This window comes from Pleurodeles waltl, chromosome 7 (genome assembly GCF_031143425.1).
Source record: "Pleurodeles waltl isolate 20211129_DDA chromosome 7, aPleWal1.hap1.20221129, whole genome shotgun sequence".
Lineage (NCBI taxonomy): Eukaryota > Metazoa > Chordata > Amphibia > Caudata > Salamandridae > Pleurodeles > Pleurodeles waltl.
In genome coordinates, this window is record NC_090446.1 from 1,334,909,405 (window position 1) to 1,334,927,712 (window position 18,308).

An 18,308-nucleotide genomic window follows, 5' to 3' on the forward strand; every position below is an offset into this window, starting at 1 on the left:
CAACATTGTGATAAATGGGAGATAGCCCAGCCAAACCTACCTGGGTACACGAGGAAATCTCCACCAAACTTGCTGCCACTGCTGATGAAGTATCCCCTCTCCCATAGGTCTCTGAACACCCTGTAGCGCACCTCATGTCCTTGCTGTCCAGTATGTGGCCATTCTTTGGATGGTTGACGCCAATCCACCTCAGCTTCTTGCCCAAGAGGCCATCGCGCTGTGGGTATCTGAACCATCATGGCTTTCTGGGGGAAGGTAAATGTCTCCTCCAAGTTCTGCAGCTCTTTTAAGTGGCCCTGCGGAGGCGAATCCATAGGATCATCTGCAAAAGATGGCGAACAGATCATTAACTGCTCGGAGCAAGTAAATCTTCCGCTATAGCTCGATTGTATTTACAACACTGCCATGTCATGAGCGGATGTATCCTCCCGACATGAACGCAATGCTATTATGATACCAGATAAATAAATTGGTCAACAGTCTGTGACCTTTGGGCGAAAATTGTAAATAAGTTGTTTTTTGCATTTCGCTTACACCTGTGCAACAGGTGATCTAAAAGCTACCCAGATGAACATGGACACCTGGTTCTAATACGAGCTTTGAATGTTGTCCAAAAGTGTGTGCCTAAATATGTACATGCATGAAATGTAACAACATTTACATTTGTAATGTGGATTTGCAATGTACTTGAGTGAATCAGAAAACACCTTCACCACTCGTCTATGTAGCCCTTCCACAGACTAGGATACAATGCACGGGTAAGTAAGTACAAGGCTGGTGGCTGAAATGTCTAATTTACAAATAAAAAGGCAGTTTCAGCTCTTATTAACTGCTAAATGTCCTGTTGCATCTCCGAGGCAGGATTGCTTGACGTTGCATTTCAACTCAAGTACGCAGAGCACGTACACAGCTCTGCCCGTTCATTTCAGTCTTGGCTGGCATTTCTGAGTGATCGCTTTTTGGGACTCGTTTGCTTGTTGGATAATTCACCCATAACCTAATGTGTAGCAAGCTCTGGGGTCCTTTGTACACTCACCTCAGTCCTGGCAAGGAACTATTCCTAGCTCTTGACTGAGACTGGGACTCACACTGTTCTCTGCCACCTCACTGGCGTCCAAGTCTGGAGGTTTTGGCAAACATTTACCAGGGCCCAAATACAGTCCTGCCAATTAGCTTTGTTTTGGATGACACAAATTTTCATTACAGTACCTGGATCCACACACTGCTCTGCTGATGAGCCTTCTGTTTCACTTGTAGCAGATTGATACTGCCATCGCCTGCTGCTGCGACACCCTTGATGTGCCAACTTTTAGCTTGTCGCAGTAATATTGAGGCCAAACTGATTTTCATGAGACTTATAAAAAAAAAGGTGTATTTTTATCACTTTGCTTTATTCTACCAAATGATTGTGAATTTGCTAAGTTCTTAAAAATAGTGAGGGAATTGTAGAGTAAAAAAAAAGAAGTGCGAAGGTACAACGTTTTATTTCTGGGAACCTCCTGCTGAACTGTCAAGGCCAAGGTTTCTAATTGCCATGTTGCCTATTCTTGATTAGATCTAGTGCCTCATTCACATATAGCCAACAACATCCATCTCCTAAACTAAGTCTTGTAGTTTGTTTTGTTCTTTTTGCACTCCCACTCTCTACCCTTGCCACATTTCCTATCTTCCTCTCTATCCTTTTTTCACCCTTTCCTACATTTGTATGTTTTAATCTTGGTTAAAGTCGGATGATTGAAAAAGTCCTGATCAGAATGTCAGCGCTCACCATCTGCACAACTTAAGCACTGGGGGAGAAAACGTACCTGGTCTTTGATAGAAGGTTGTATGACACAATCACACGTGCCGGAACCAAGCACACCTTAATAACGCGGTCGGAACCACAACCGTGTCTTTTCCACACATGCCTTTACCATGCATGCCTTTACGATGAATTCCACTGTAAAAGTGTGCTTAGTAAAGGAATATGTGGAAACGGCATGCGTGGTTGTGTTATACAACGCCCCCTCTTAACCTAAAAAATTACCGCCACCTGCCCTGAGGCCCAAAACTCACCCCACCCCTAAACCCCCTCACAAAACCCTGGCCCCTGTTTACATAAAAAACTACCCTGAACCCCCACCCACCCTGAGCCCTAAAACCTCCCCACCCCTAAACACTAACCTACCCAGACACCCCACCCACCCTGATCTCTAAACCCTTCCCCCACCCCAAAGAACTAAACTACCCCGACCCCCCCATCCACCCTAAGACCTAAAAAATAAACTACCCCACCCCTAAAAAATAAACTACCCCGCCAATCCCCATCTGCCCTGAGCCCTAAAACCTTCCCTCGCCCCTAATAATTAAACTACCCCAAACCATGCACCCAACCTAAGGCCTAAAAATAAACTACCCCGGCCACCCACCCCTCAAAAATAAACTACCCGAGCCCCCCACCCACCCTAAGCCCTAAATCCACCCCACTTCTAAAAACTACCCCAAACCCGGTCCCAGCCCCACTTACCTCACCGTGAACTCTCCCAATCCTTCCTCCTTTACTCTCCGCCCTGATATAAAAAATACCCTGACCCCCCACCCACCTCTAAAAAATAAACTACCCCGACCAACCTCCCACCCTAAGCCTTAAAAAATAAACTACCCTGATCCCCCACCATGCCCCAATAAATTAAACTACACCAAAAGCCCTAAATCCATCCCACCCCTAAAAACTACCCCCCCAAACCTGCCCCAGTCCCACTTACCTCATCGCGTTCTCTCCTGATTCTTTGTGCTCTTATCACCGGACCACTAGACCGCTCTCTGCCTTATCTCTGCCTTAACCATGCATATGCGTGGTTTAGGCACAAGCATGGTTAAGGCAGAGAAAAAGGCAGTTGTGGTTTAGGCGAGAGTTGTTCATCTTGCGCGGTAAACGTCCACGTGGCTTAGGCCACGTTGTTTGGGACGTTTCCCTTGATAATTAATATGGGTTTGACTTGGGAACACTGTAGTACCACACCGTTGGTCATCAACAGAAAACAGCTGTAGGATGCACTACTGAAAGAGGGGCTTTGGATCAGCCCAAGTTAATTATCTTGAGTACAGCATTCGACTGCACCAAATTTGTGCTTTTTTGTCTGAACAAAATGGTGTTTGTACTTCACCTTAGGTCATGTGAGAAAGCATATCCTCAATTCAGCAGGACTGAGTTGGAAGTGGTGACAAACCAGTTGTAGGAAGTTGGCTCTGTATGCACTATTTCAAAGTAAGGAATAGTATGCACAGAGTCCAAGGGTTCCCCTTAGAGGTAAGATAGTGGCAAAAAGAGATAATACTAATGCTCTATTTTGTGGTAGTGTGGTCGAGCAGTAGGCTTATCAAAGGAGTAGTGGTAAGCATTTGTTGTACATACACACAAGCAATAAATGAGGAACACTCACTCAGAGACAATTCCAGGCCAATAGGTTTTTGTATAGAAAAATATATTTTCTTAGTTTATTTTAAGAACCAGAGGTTCAAATTCTACATGTAATACTTTGCATGAAAGGTATTGCAGGTAAGTACTTTGGGAACTTTGAATAATCACAATAGCATATATACTTTTCAAATAAAACACATATAGCTATTTTAAAACTAGACAGTGCAATTTTCACAGTTCCTAGGGGAGGTAAGTAATTGTTAGTTCTTGCAGGTAAGTAAACCACCTACGGGGTTCAAGTTTGGGTCCAAGGTAGCCCACCGTTGGGGGTTCAGAGCAACCCCAAAGTTACCACACCAGCAGCTCAGGGCCGGTCAGGTGCAGAGTTCAAAGTGGTGCCCAAAACGCATAGGCTTCAATGGAGAAGGGGGTGCCCCGGTTCCAGTCTGCCAGCAGGTAAGTACCCGCGTCTTCAGAGGGCAGACCAGGGGGGTTTTGTAGGGCACCGGGGGGGGGGTTCACAAGTTAGCACAGAAAGTACACCCTCAGCAACAAGGGGTCTCTTCAGTGATGCAGGCAGGCAAGGGGGGGGCTCCTCGGGGTAGCCACCACCTGGGCAAGGGAGAGGGCCTCCTGGGGGTCACTCCTGCACTGGAGTTTCGATCTTTCAGGTCCTGGGAGCTGTGGGTGCAGGGTCTTTTCCAGGCGTCGGGATCTGGGAGTCAGGCAGTCGCGGTCAGGGGGAGCCTCGGGATTCCCTCTGCAGGCGTCGCTGTGGGGGCTCAGGGGGGGGCAACTCTGGCTACTCACGGTCTCGTAGTCGCCGGGGAGTCCTCCCTGAAGTGTTTGTTCTCCACAAGTCGAGCCGGGGGCGTCGGGTGCAGAGTAGCAAGTCTCACGCTTCCGGCGGGAAACGCAGTCGTTGTAAAGTTGCTCCTTTGAAACAAAGTTGCAGTCTTGGATGAACAGAGCCGCTGTCCTCGGGAGTTTCTTGGTCCTTCTAAAGCAGGGCAGTCCTCTGAGGATTCAGAGGTCGCTGGTCCTGGGGAAAGCGTCGCTGGAGCAGTGTCTTTAGAAGTGGGGAGGCAGGCCGGTAGAGCTGGGGCCAAAGCAGTTGGTGTCTCCGTCTTCTCCGCAGGGTTTTCAGCTTAGCAGTCCTCTTCTTCTTAGGTTGCAGGAATCTGAGTTCCTAGGTTCAGGGGAGCCCTTAAATACTAAATTTAAGGGCGTTGTAGGAAGTTGGCTCTGTATGTGCTATTTCAAAGTAAGGAATAGCATGCACAGAGTCCAAATGCTCTATTTTGTGGTAGTATGGTCGAGCAATAGGCTTATCCAAGGAGTAGTGTTAAGCATTTGTTGTACATACACAAGACAATAAATGAGGTACACACACTCAGAGACAAATCCAGACAATAGGTTTTGTTATAGAAAAATATCTTTTCTTAGTTTATTTTAAGAACCACAGGTTCAAATTTTACATGTAATAGCTCTTTTGAAAGGTATTGCAGGTAAGTACTCTAGGAACTTTGAATCATTACTTTAGCATGTATACTTTTTGCATAAAACACAATAAGCTGTTTTAAAAGTGGACACAGTGCAATTTTCACAGTTCCTGGGGGAGGTAAGTTATTGTTAGTTTTCACAGGTAAGTAAGTCACTTACAGGTTTCAGTTTTTGGTCCAAGGTAGCCCACCGTTGGGGGTTCAGAGCAACCCCAAAGTTATCACACCAGCAGCTCAGGGCCGGTCAGGTGCAAAGGTCAAAGAGGTGCCCAAAACACATAGGCTTCAATGGAGAGAAGGGGGTGCCCCGGTTCCAGTCTGCTTGCAGGTAAGTACCCGCGTCTTCGGAGGACAGACCAGGGGGGTTTTGTAGGGCACCGGGGGGGACACAAGTCAGCACAAAAAGTACACCCTCAGCAGCGCGGGGGCGGCCGGGTGCAGTGTGCAAACACGCGTCGGGTTTTCAATGGAAGTCAATGAGAGATCAAGGGATCTCTTCAGCGTCGCAGGCAGGCAAGGGGGGGGCTCCTCGGGGTAGCCACCACCTGGACAAGGGAGAGGGCCTCCTGGGGGTCACTCCTGCACAGAAGTTCAGTTTCTTTTGGCGCTGGGGGCTACGGGTGCAGGGTCTTTTCCAGGCGTTGGGAAATGGAGTTCAGACAGTCGCGGTCAGGGGGAGCCTGGGGATTCCCTCTGCAGGCGTTGCTGTGGGGGCTCAGGGGGGACAACTTTGGTTACTCACAGTCGTAGAGTCGCCGGAGGGTCCTCCCTGAGTTGGTTGTTCTCCACCAGTCGAGTCGGGGTCGCCGGGTGCAGTGTTGCAAGTCTCACGCTCCTTGCGGGGAGTTGCAGGGGTCTTTAAATCTGCTCCTTGTAACAAAGTTGCAGTTCTTTTGGAGCAGTGCCGCTGTCCTCGGGAGTTTCTTGTCTTTTTCGAAGCAGGGCAGTCCTCAGAGGATTCAGAGGTCGCTGGTTCCTTGGAAAGCGTCGCTGGAGCAGGGTTCTTTGGAAGGCAGAAGTCAGGCCGGTAAGTCTGGGGCCAAGGCAGTTGGTGTCTTCTGGTCTTCCTCTGCAGGGGTCTTTCAGCTCGGCAGTCCTTCTTCTTGTAGTTGCAGGAATCTGATTTCTAGGTTCAGGGAGAGCCCTTAAATACTAAATTTAAGGGCGTGTTTAGGTCTGGGGGGTTAGTAGCCAATGGTTACTAGCCCTGAGGGTGGGTACACCCTCTTTGTGCCTCCTCCCAAGGGGAGGGGGTCACATCCCTAATCCTATTGGGGGAATCCTCCATCTGCAAGATGGAGGATTTCTAAAAGTTAGAGTCACCTCAGCTCAGGACACCTTAGGGGCTGTCCTGACTGGTCAGTGACTCCTCCTTGTTATTCTCATTATTTTCTCCGGCCTTGCCGCCAAAAGTGGGAGCCGGGGCCGGAGGGGGCGGGCAACTCCACTAGCTGGAGTGTCCTGCGGTGCTGTGACAAAGGGGTGAGCCTTTGAGGCTCACCGCCAGGTGTTACAGCTCCTGCCTGGGGGAGGTGTTAGCATCTCCACCCAGTGCAGGCTTTGTTACTGGCCTCAGAGTGACAAAGGCACTCTCCCCATGGGGCCAGCAACATGTCTCTAGTGTGGCAGGCTGCTGGCACCAGTCAGCCTACACAGATAGTCGGTTAAGTTTCAGGGGGCACCTCTAAGGTGCCCTCTGTGGTGTATTTTACAATAAAATGTACACTGGCATCAGTGTGCATTTATTGTGCTGAGAAGTTTGATACCAAACTTCCCAGTTTTCAGTGTAGCCATTATGGTGCTGTGGAGTTCGTGTAAAACAGACTCCCAGACCATATACTCTTATGGCTACCCTGCACTTACAATGTCTAAGGTTTTGCTTAGGCACTGTAGGGGCACAGTGCTCATGCACTGGTACCCTCACCTATGGTATAGTGCACCCTGCCTTAGGGCTGTAAGGCCTGCTAGAGGGGTGTCTTACCTATACTGCATAGGCAGTGAGAGGCTGGCATGGCACCCTGAGGGGAGTGCCATGTCGACTTACTCATTTTGTTCTTACTAGCACACACAAGCTGGTAAGCAGTGTGTCTGTGCTGAGTGAGGGGTCTCTAGGGTGGCATAATACATGCTGCAGCCCTTAGAGACCTTCCCTGGCATCCGGGCCCTTGGTACCAGAGGTACCAGTTACAAGGGACTTATCTGGATGCCAGGGTGTGCCAATTGTGGAATCAAAAGTACAGGTTAGGGAAAGAACACTGGTGCTGGGGCCTGGTTAGCAGGCCTCAGCACACTTTCAATTCAAAACATAACATCAGCAAAGGCAAAAAGTCAGGGGGTAACCATGCCAAGGAGGCATTTCCTTACACAACCCCCCCCCCCCAAACGAAAGAGGATGAGACTAACCTTTCCCAAGAGAGTCTTCATTTTCTAAGTGGAAGAACCTGGAAAGGCCATCTGCATTGGCAAGGGCAGTCCCAGGTCTGTGTTCCACTATAAAGTCCATTCCCTGTAGGGAGATGGACCACCTCAACAGTTTTGGATTTTCACCTTTCATTTGCATCAGCCATCTGAGAGGTCTGTGGTCAGTCTGAACTAGGAAGTGAATACCAAAGAGGTATGGTCTCAGCTTCTTCAGGGACCAAACCACAGCAAAGGCCTCCCTCTCAATGGCACTCCAACGCTGCTCCCTGGGGAGTAACCTCCTGCTAATGAAAGCAACAGGCTGGTCAAGGCCATCATCATTTGTTTGGGACAAAACTGCCCCTATCCCATGTTCAGAGGCATCTGTTTGCACAATGAATTGCTTGGAGTAATATGGAGCTTTTAGAACTGGTGCTGTGCACATAGCTTGCTTCAGGGTGTCAAAGGCCTCTTGGCATTCTACAGTCCAGTTTACTTTCTTGGGCATTTTCTTGGAGGTGAGTTCTGTGAGGGCTGTCACAATGGATCCATATCCCTTCACAAACCTCCTATAGTACCCAGTCAAGCCAAGGAATGCCCTGACTTGAGTCTGGGTTTTTGGAGCTACCCAGTCCAGAATAGTCTGGATCTTGGGTTGGAGTGGCTGAACTTGGCCTCCACCTACAAGGTGTCCCAAGTAAACCACAGTTCCCTGCCCTACCTGGCATTTGGATGCCTTGATAGAGAGGCCTGCAGATTGCAGGGCCTTCAAAACCTTCTTCAGGTGGACCAGGTGATCCTGCCAGGTGGAGCTGAAGACAGCAATATCATCAAGATAAGCTGCACTAAAGGATTCCAGCCCAGCAAGGACTTGATTCACCAACCTTTGGAAGGTGGCAGGGGCATTCTTTAAACCAAAGGGCATAACAGTGAACTGATAATGCCCATCAGGTGTGGAGAATGCTGTCTTTTCTTTTGCTCCAGGGGCCATTTTGATTTGCCAGTACCCTGCTGTTAAGTCAAAGGTACTTAAGAATTTGGCAGCCCCTAATTTGTCTATTAGCTCATCAGCTCTAGGAATGGGATGGGCATCTGTCTTGGTGACAGAGTTGAGACCTCTGTAGTCCACACAAAACCTCATCTCTCTCTTTCCTTCTTTGGTGTGAGGTTTGGGGACTAAGACCACTGGGCTAGCCCAGGGGCTGTCAGAGTACTCAATTACTCCTAATTCCAGCATCTTGTGGACTTCCACCTTGATGCTTTCCTTAACTTGGTCAGACTGTCTAAATATTTTGTTTTTGACAGGCATGCTGTCTCCTGTGTCCACATCATGGGTACACAGGTGTGTCTGACCAGGGGTTAGGGAAAAGAGTTCAGCAAACTGCTGCAGGACTTTCCTGCAGTCAGACTGCTGTTGGCTAGAGAGGGTGTCTGAGTAGATCACTCCATCTACTGAGCCATCTTTAGGGTCTGATGAGAGGAGATCAGGGAGAGGTTCACTCTCAGCTTCCTGGTCCTCATCTGTTACCATCAACAGATTTACATCAGCCCTGTCATGGAAGAGCTTAAGGCGGTTCACATGGATCACCCTCTTGGGGCTCCTGCTTGTGCCCAGGTCCACCAGGTAGGTGACCTGACTCTTCCTTTCTAGTACTGGGTAAGGGCCACTCCATTTGTCCTGGAGTGCCCTGGGAGCCACAGGCTCCAGGACCCAGACTTTCTGCCCTGGTTGAAATTCAACCATTGCAGCCTTTTGGTCATACCACAACTTCTGGAGTTGTTGGCTGGCCTCAAGGTTTTTACTTGCCTTTTCCATGTACTCTGCCATCCTGGAGCGAAGGCCAAGTACATAGTCCACTATGTCTTGTTTAGGCTCATGAAGAGGTCTCTCCCAGCCTTCTTTAACAAGAGCAAGTGGTCCCCTTACAGGGTGGCCAAACAGAAGTTCAAAGGGTGAGAATCCTACTCCCTTCTGAGGCACCTCTCTGTAAGCGAAAAGCAGACATGGCAGGAGGACATCCCATCTCCTTTTGAGTTTTTCTGGGAGCCCCATGATCATGCCCTTTAATGTCTTGTTGAATCTCTCAACAAGGCCATTAGTTTGTGGATGATATGGTGTAGTGAATTTGTAAGTCACTCCACACTCATTCCACATGTGTTTTAGGTATGCTGACATGAAGTTGGTACCTCTGTCAGACACCACCTCCTTAGGGAAACCCACTCTGGTAAAGATACCAATGAGGGCCTTGGCTACTGCAGGGGCAGTAGTCGACCTAAGGGGAATAGCTTCAGGATACCTAGTAGCATGATCCACTACTACTAGGATGTACATATTTCCTGAGGCTGTGGGAGGTTCTAGTGGACCAACTATGTCCACACCCACTCTTTCAAAGGGGACCCCCACCACTGGAAGTGGAATGAGGGGGGCCTTTGGATGCCCACCTGTCTTACCACTGGATTGACAGGTGGGGCAGGAGAGGCAAAACTCCTTAACCTTCTGGGACATATTGGGCCAGTAGAAGTGGTTGACTAACCTCTCCCACGTCTTGGTTTGTCCCAAATGCCCAGCAAGGGGAATATCATGGGCTAAGGTCAGAATAAACTCTCTGAAACCCTGAGGCACTACCACTCTCCTAGTGGCACCAGGTTTGGGATCTCTTGCCTCAGTGTACAGGAGTCCATCTTCCCAATAGACCCTATGTGTTCCATTTTTCTTGCCTTTGGACTCTTCAGCAGCTTGCTGCCTAAGGCCTTCAAGAGAGGGACAGGTTTCTTGTCCCTTACACAACTCTTCCCTTGGGGGTCCCCCTGGGCCCAAGAGCTCAACCTGATAAGGTTCCAGCTCCATAGGCTCAGTTCCCTCAGAGGGCAGAACTTCTTCCTGAGAAGAGAGGTTCTCTTTTTGGTGTTGTGTTGCAGCTGGTTTCCCAGCTGACTTTCCTTTTCTCTTGGTAGGCTGGGCCATTTTTCCAGACTCCAGCTCTACTTTTTCACCCTGTGCCTTGCACTGTGCCCTAGTCTTGACACACACCAGTTCAGGGATACCCAGCATGGCTGCATGGGTTTTCAGTTCTACCTCAGCCCATGCTGAGGACACCAGGTCATTTCCAAGCAAACAGTCTACTGGGATATTTGAGGAGACCACCACCTGTTTCAGGCCTTTGACCCCTCCCCACTCTAAAGTTACCATAGCCATGGGATGTACTTTAGTCTGATTGTCAGCGTTGGTGACTGGATAAGTTTGTCCAGCCAGGTATTGGCCAGGGGAAACCAGTTTCTCTGTCACCATGGTGACACTGGCACCTGTATCCCTCAGGCCCTCTACACTTGTCCCATTAATTAAGAGCTGCTGCCTGTATTTTTGCATATTAAGAGGCCAGGCAGCCAGTGTGGCTAAATCCACCCCACCCTCAGAGACTAATGTAGCTTCAGTGTGACACCTGATTTGCTCTGGGCACACTGTTGATCCCACTTGGAGACTGGCCATTCCAGTTTTAGCTGGATGGGAGTTAGAAGTGGTATCTTTCTTGGGACAGGCCTTGTCTCCAGTTTGGTGTCCAGACTGACTACAGTTACGACACCAGGCCTTTTTGGGATCAAAGTTTTTACCCTTGTACCCAGAATTGTTTTGTGAAGAGGCTCTGGGCCCACCCTCCTGTGCAGGTTTTTGGGGGCCTGTAGAAGACTCTTTACTATCTTTGTTTCTGGCTCTCTCACCACCTTTCCCCTGGGGAGGTTTTGTGACCCCTTTCCTTTGGTCACCCCCTGTGGAAGTTTTGGACACCCTAGTCTTGACCCAATGGTCCGCCTTCTTTCCCAATTCTTGGGGAGAAATTGGTCCTAGGTCCACCAGATGCTGATGCAGTTTATCATTGAAACAATTACTTAATAGGTGTTCTTTCACAAATAAATTGTACAGCCCATCATAATCATTTACACCATTGCCTTGAATCCAACCATCTAGTGTTTTTACTGAGTAGTCTACAAAGTCAACCCAGGTCTGGCTCGAGGATTTTTGAGCCCCCCTGAATCTAATCCTATACTCCTCAGTGGAGAATCCAAAGCCCTCAATCAGGGTACCCTTCATGAGGTCATAAGATTCTGCATCTTTTTTAGAGAGTGTGAGGAGTCTATCCCTACACTTTCCTGTGAACATTTCCCAAAGGAGAGCACCCCAGTGAGATTTGTTCACTTTTCTGGTTTCACAAGCCCTCTCAAAAGCTGTGAACCATTTGGTGATGTCATCACCATCTTCATATTTAGTTACAATCCCTTTGGGGATTTTCAACATGTCAGGAGAATCTCTGACCCTAGTTATGTTGCTGCCACCATTGATGGGTCCTAGGCCCATCTCTTGTCTTTCCCTTTCTATGGCTAGGATCTGTCTTTCCAAAGCCAATCTTTTGGCCATCCTGGCTAACTGGATGTCCTCTTCACTGGAGTTATCCTCAGTGATTTCAGAGTTGTTGGTCCCTCCTGTGAGGGAACCAGCATCTCTGACTATTATTTGTGGAGTCAGGGCTTGAGAGGCCCTGTTCTCCCTAGATAGGACTGGTGGGGGGGAATCACCCTCCAAGTCACTATCATCATCCTCTGTGTTGCCATCCTCAGAGGGGTTGGCCCTTTCAAACTCTGCCAACAGCTCCTGGAGCTGTAGTTTGGAAGGTCTGGAGCCCATTGCTATTTTCTTTAGTTTACAGAGTGACCTTAGCACTCTCATCTGTAGATGGAGGTAAGGTGTGGTGTCGAGTTCCACCACATTCACATCTGTATTAGACATTATGCTTCTAAAAGTTGGAATACTTTTTAAGAAACTAAAACTAGTTCTAGGTTCTAATTCAAACTTTCACAAACTTTTAAACTCTAAAAGAAATGCTAAACAGGATCTAACACAAGGCCCAAGCAGGTCTTTTAAGAATTTAGAAAAAAATAGTTCAAATTGCAAAAACAATTTCTAATGACAATTTTTTTAATTTTGTCGTGTGATCAGGTATTGGCTGAGTTGTCCAGCAAATGCAAAGTCTTGTACCCCACCGCTGATCCACCAATGTAGGAAGTTGGCTCTGTATGTGCTATTTCAAAGTAAGGAATAGCATGCACAGAGTCCAAGGGTTCCCCTTAGAGGTAAAATAGTGGTAAAAAGAGATAATACTAATGCTCTATTTTGTGGTAGTGTGGTCGAGCCATAGGCTTATCCAAGGAGTAGTGTTAAGCATTTGTTGTACATACACAAGACAATAAATGAGAGAGACACTCAGAGACAAATCCAGCCAATAGGTTTTGTTATAGAAAAATGTATTTTCTTAGTTTATTTTAAGAACCACAGGTTCAAATTTTACATGTAATAGCTCTTTTGAAAGGTATTGCAGGTAAGTACTCTAGGAACTTTGAATCATTACTTTAGCATGTATACTTTTTGCATAAAACACAATAAGCTGTTTTAAAAGTGGACACAGTGCAATTTTCACAGTTCCTGGGGGAGGTAAGTTATTGTTAGTTTTCACAGGTAAGTAAGTCACTTACAGGTTTCAGTTTTTGGTCCAAGGTAGCCCACCGTTGGGGGTTCAGAGCAACCCCAAAGTTATCACACCAGCAGCTCAGGGCCGGTCAGGTGCAAAGGTCAAAGAGGTGCCCAAAACACATAGGCTTCAATGGAGAGAAGGGGGTGCCCCGGTTCCAGTCTGCTTGCAGGTAAGTACCCGCGTCTTCGGAGGACAGACCAGGGGGGTTTTGTAGGGCACCGGGGGGGACACAAGTCAGCACAAAAAGTACACCCTCAGCAGCGCGGGGGCGGCCGGGTGCAGTGTGCAAACACGCGTCGGGTTTTCAATGGAAGTCAATGAGAGATCAAGGGATCTCTTCAGCGTCGCAGGCAGGCAAGGGGGGGGCTCCTCAGGGTAGCCACCATCTGGACAAGGGAGAGGGCCTCCTGGGGGTCACTCCTGCACAGAAGTTCCGTTTCTTTAGGCGCTGGGGGCTGCGGGTGCAGGGTCTTTTCCAGGCGTCGGGAAATGGAGTTCAGACAGTCGCGGTCAGGGGGAGCCTGGGGATTCCCTCTGCAGGCGTCGCTGTGGGGGCTCAGGGGGGACAACTTTGGTTACTCACAGTCGTAGAGTCGCCGGAGGGTCCTCCCTGAGTTGGTTGTTCTCCACCAGTCGAGTCGGGGTCGCCGGGTGCAGTGTTGCAAGTCTCACGCTCCTTGCGGGGAGTTGCAGGGGTCTTTAAATCTGCTCCTTGTAACAAAGTTGCAGTTCTTTTGGAGCAGTGCCGCTGTCCTCGGGAGTTTCTTGTCTTTTTCGAAGCAGGGCAGTCCTCAGAGGATTCAGAGGTCACTGGTCCCTTGGAAAGCGTCGCTGGAGCAGGGTTCTTTGGAATGCAGGAGTCAGGCCGGTAAGTCTGGGGCCAAGGCAGTTGGTGTCTTCTGGTCTTCCTCTGCAGGGGTCTTTCAGCTCGGCAGTCCTTCTTCTTGTAGTTGCAGGAATCTGAATTCTAGGTTCAGGGAGAGCCCTTAAATACTAAATTTAAGGGTGTGTTTAGGTCTGGGGGGTTAGTAGCCAATGGGTACTAGCCCTGAGGGTGGGGACACCCTCTTTGTGCCTCCTCCCAAGGGGGGGGGGTCACATCCCTAATCCTATTGGGGGAATCCTCCATCTGCAAGATGGAGGATTTCTAAAAGTTAGAGTCACCTCAGCTCAGGACACCTTAGGGGCTGTCCTGACTGGTCAGTGACTCCTCCTTGTTATTCTCATTATTTTCTCCGGCCTTGCCGCCAAAAGTGGGGGCCGGGGCCGGAGGGGGCGGGCAACTCCACTAGCTGGAGTGTCCTGCGGTGCTGTGACAAAGGGGTGAGCCTTTGAGGCTCACCGCCAGGTGTTACAGCTCCTGCCTGGGGGAGGTGTTAGCATCTCCACCCAGTGCAGGCTTTGTTACTGGCCTCAGAGTGACAAAGGCACTCTCCCCATGGGGCCAGCAACATGTCTCTAGTGTGGCAGGCTGCTGGAACCAGTCAGCCTACACAGATAGTCGGTTAAGTTTCAGGGGGCACCTCTAAGGTGCCCTCTGTGGTGTATTTTACAATAAAATGTACACTGGCATCAGTGTGCATTTATTGTGCTGAGAAGTTTGATACCAAACTTCCCAGTTTTCAGTGTAGCCATTATGGTGCTGTGGAGTTCGTGTAAAACAGACTCCCAGACCATATACTCTTATGGCTACCCTGCACTTACAATGTCTAAGGTTTTGCTTAGGCACTGTAGGGGCACAGTGCTCATGCACTGGTACCCTCACCTATGGTATAGTGCACCCTGCCTTAGGGCTGTAAGGCCTGCTAGAGGGGTGTCTTACCTATACTGCATAGGCAGTGAGAGGCTGGCATGGCACCCTGAGGGGAGTGCCATGTTGACTTACTCATTTTGTTCTTACTAGCACACACAAGCTGGTAAGCAGTGTGTCTGTGCTGAGTGAGGGGTCTCTAGGGTGGCATAATACATGCTGCAGCCCTTAGAGACCTTCCCTGGCATCCGGGCCCTTGGTACCAGAGGTACCAGTTACAAGGGACTTATCTGGATGCCAGGGTGTGCCAATTGTGGAATCAAAAGTACAGGTTAGGGAAAGAACACTGGTGCTGGGGCCTGGTTAGCAGGCCTCAGCACACTTTCAATTCAAAACATAGCATCAGCAAAGGCAAAAAGTCAGGGGGTAACCATGCCAAGGAGGCATTTCCTTACAGGCGTGTTTAGGTCTGGGGGGTTAGTAGCCAATGGCTACTATCCTTGAGGGTGGGTACACCCTCTTTGTGCCTCCTCCCTGAGGGGAGGGGGGCACATCCCTATTCCTATTGGGGGAATCCTCCTTCTACAAGATGGAGGATTTCTAAAAGTCAGAGTCACCTCAGCTCAGGACACCTTAGGGGCTGTCCTGACTGGTCAGTGACTCCTCCTTGTTTTTCTCATTATCTCTCCTGGACTTGCCGCCAAAAGTGGGGGCTGGGTCCAGGGGGCGGGCATCTCCACTAGCTGGAGTGCCCTGGGGCATTGTAACACGAAGCTTGAGCCTTTGAAGCTCACTGCTAGGTGTTACAGTTCCTGCTGGGGGGGAGGTGTGAAGCACTTCCACCCAGAGCAGGCTTTGTTTCTGTCCTCAGAGAGCACAACGGCTCTCACCGCATGGGGTCAGAAACTCGTCTCTCAGCAGCTGGCTGGCAGAGACCAGTCAGTCCTGCACTGAACAATTGGGTAAAATACAGGGGGTATCTCTAAGATGCCCTCTGTGTGCATTTTTTAATAAATCCAACACTGGCATCAGTGTGGGTTTATTATTCTGAGAAGTTTGATACTAAACTTCCCAGTATACAGTGTAGCCATTATGGAGCTGTAGAGTTTGTTTTTGACAGACTCCCAGACCATATACTCTTATGGCTACCCTGCACTTACAATGTCTAAGGTTTTGCTTAGACACTGTAGGGGCATAGTGCTCATGCACCTATGCCCTCACCTGTGGTATAGTGCACCCTGCCTTAGGGCTGTAAGGCCTGTTAGAGGGGTGACTTACCTATACCATAGGCAGTGTGAGGTTGGCATGGCACCCTGAGGGGAGTGCCATGTCGACTTAGTCATTTTCTCCCCACCAGCACACACAAGCTGGCAAGCAGTGTGTCTGTGCTGAGTGAGGTGTCCCTAGGGTGGCATAAGACATGCTGCAGCCCTTAGAGACCTTCCCTGGCATCAGGGCCCTTCATACCAGGGGTACCAGTTACAAGGGACTTACCTGGGTGCCAGGGTTGTGCCAATTGTGGAGACAATGGTACATTTTAGGTGAAAGAACACTGGTGCTGGGGCCTGGTTAGCAGGGTCCCAGCACACTTCTCAGTCAAGTCAGCATCAGTATCAGGCAAAAAGTGGGGGGTAACTGCAACAGGGAGCCATTTCTTTACACCAGTCATCAGGGCTATAGGCCTTATATGTTTGTTGTGAAATGTTACAACAAAGGCAGCAGGCATAACTTATTAACCTGAAATCCATTTGTTTTTTTATCAATATGTCTTTATTAATTTATGGTACAGAAACCAAATAATTATACATAGTATGCGCCACAAAGCTTTCAACAATGACATACATTCGGGCATCAGGTTGAGGTGTAAATTACAATCTTGCGGACAGCATATGGGATGACAGCAGAGCAATTGCAACCAGAGTGGAAATACAATATCAGCAATATTGGATGTGTTGTGAGGGCACACATCTGTGATTAATTGAGACATATTCTCAAACAAAATGTGAATAAGTATAACAGTGGTGTGTGGTTTTGTGTTCCCAGCCTAGTACCCGGCTGACGACGAAAGACGCAAGTGGGAGAGTGGCCTTGGGGTGAGGGAATATGTCCTCGGGAGGTCATTATCCGAGTAAGTCTGAGGTAGGGTGGAAAGCAATCTCTATTGTCAAGTGTGGACACAGACAGACGTTCCCAGCAAGAGAAGGACACTCCCCCATTACAGGTGTCCCTGGTCTGTGGGCAACAGGGCATCTTTCAAGGTGTTCTATAGTATGATGTGGCTCTACCATCTCTAAATAATGACGCCATCAGGTAGTGTGGTCAGAGTCATGCCTATAGATCCAGCTGCATGCAGTGCCCAATGCTCCACCAATATACCAGAGCACAAAACGGAGAAACACAGGATGACGGTGGAGGGAGTATGGCTTATTTCACAACACATGGCTATTCTGTTTGCCATTGCTAAAGCCAGGTCTATAAATCTGTTGACAGGTTTGCATGCTGCTGTGTGGGTAGCAACCCCCAGTAGACCATGGAGCCCCATTCGAAACACCGGTGAGCCTGCAGACCCGGAGAGAAATCCTGTCTCCCCCAATAAGCATAAAGTAGGGAGCAGTTCCACACCATGTGTACAAAGTCAGCCACGTTGGTGTGACAGTCGGGGGAGGGATCTGTGGTTCCAGGGTACATGTGTGCCAAACATTGATAAGATAGTTGTGGTGTAGATAGTTGAATTGCAGATATTTCAGTCTAGCATTCGTGGAGATAGTTCACATCAACTCTGTGCATTGAGTCCATTGTTTATCCGTTTATGTGGTGGCTAGGGCACTATCCCAGTAGTTGCGGAGCGCATCAACCTGGGGTTCCTTGGCCATGCTCAGGGAGCAATAGAGGTACTTGGCAGGTTTGTGTATTCCCCCATGCGACAGCAGCACCTAAAGAGTCAGGGACGTCTTTGGTTCGTCATGTGTCTTGCGCCAAACTTTATGTAGGCAACATGTGATCGAAGTGTATATGAGGAAGGAGCCCGACGGTATCCTGGAGTCATCCACCAAGCTTTTGAAAGTGTTAGGAATCTTGTTTGTGAAATTATTGCCCCATACAGTGAGGCCTGCTTCGGTCCACAGGGTTGCATCTGGACACAACTTTAGAGCAATGCAATCTGGTAAAGCTCAGAGGGAAAACTCGGGTGCATAAAGAGGACAGGCTCCGGTCTGGACTATGTATATTTTTAATCATGCTTTGGAAACTTGCATAGGGCATTCTTGCTCCTCAGAGTCAAGGAACCAATGCAGCACAGAGGTTGATGTAGCCCTACCAAACTAATGTTCCAGTTCAGATGTGTTTAGGCCCACTGGCCAACACACTGGCCACTGAAGTCGGGCAGTGGCACAATAATGTTCATAGTTTGGGACGCCCAGTTCTCCCTCTCTCCAAAAGCACATATAATTTAGAAAGGGCTACCTGCTGTCTGCCCTTGCTCCATATCAGCGTAGTCAGCAGAAAACGCATTTCTGCAATTAGTCTATGGGGCAACAAGATGGATCTGGCCGGAAACAAAAGCAAGTGCCTGGGGAGTAACAACAGTTTGGATATAGCAATTCTACCTGCTAGGGAAAGTGGAAGGTTAGTCCAGAACGGGTTTGATGGCCTTGTAAGGGCTCTGCCCACATTGCCATCTATCAGAACCCTGTTGGAGTGATACACTCGGACACCCAAGTATTTAAAAGACTAAT

At 48.8% G+C, this 18,308-nt stretch overlaps 1 protein-coding gene across 3 annotated transcripts in view; it reads right to left on the reverse strand.

Moving 5' to 3' along the window:
* The window catches only part of TSEN34 (tRNA splicing endonuclease subunit 34), a 120,185-nt gene that overhangs the window by 24,418 nt on the left and 77,459 nt on the right, over positions 1–18,308 (reverse strand). For all 3 annotated transcript variants that reach the window (XM_069200681.1, XM_069200682.1, XM_069200683.1), the window contains exon 4: positions 41–322. In XM_069200681.1, the coding sequence (XP_069056782.1) occupies positions 41–322 (282 nt within the window). The remainder of the gene's footprint in view (positions 1–40; positions 323–18,308) is intronic.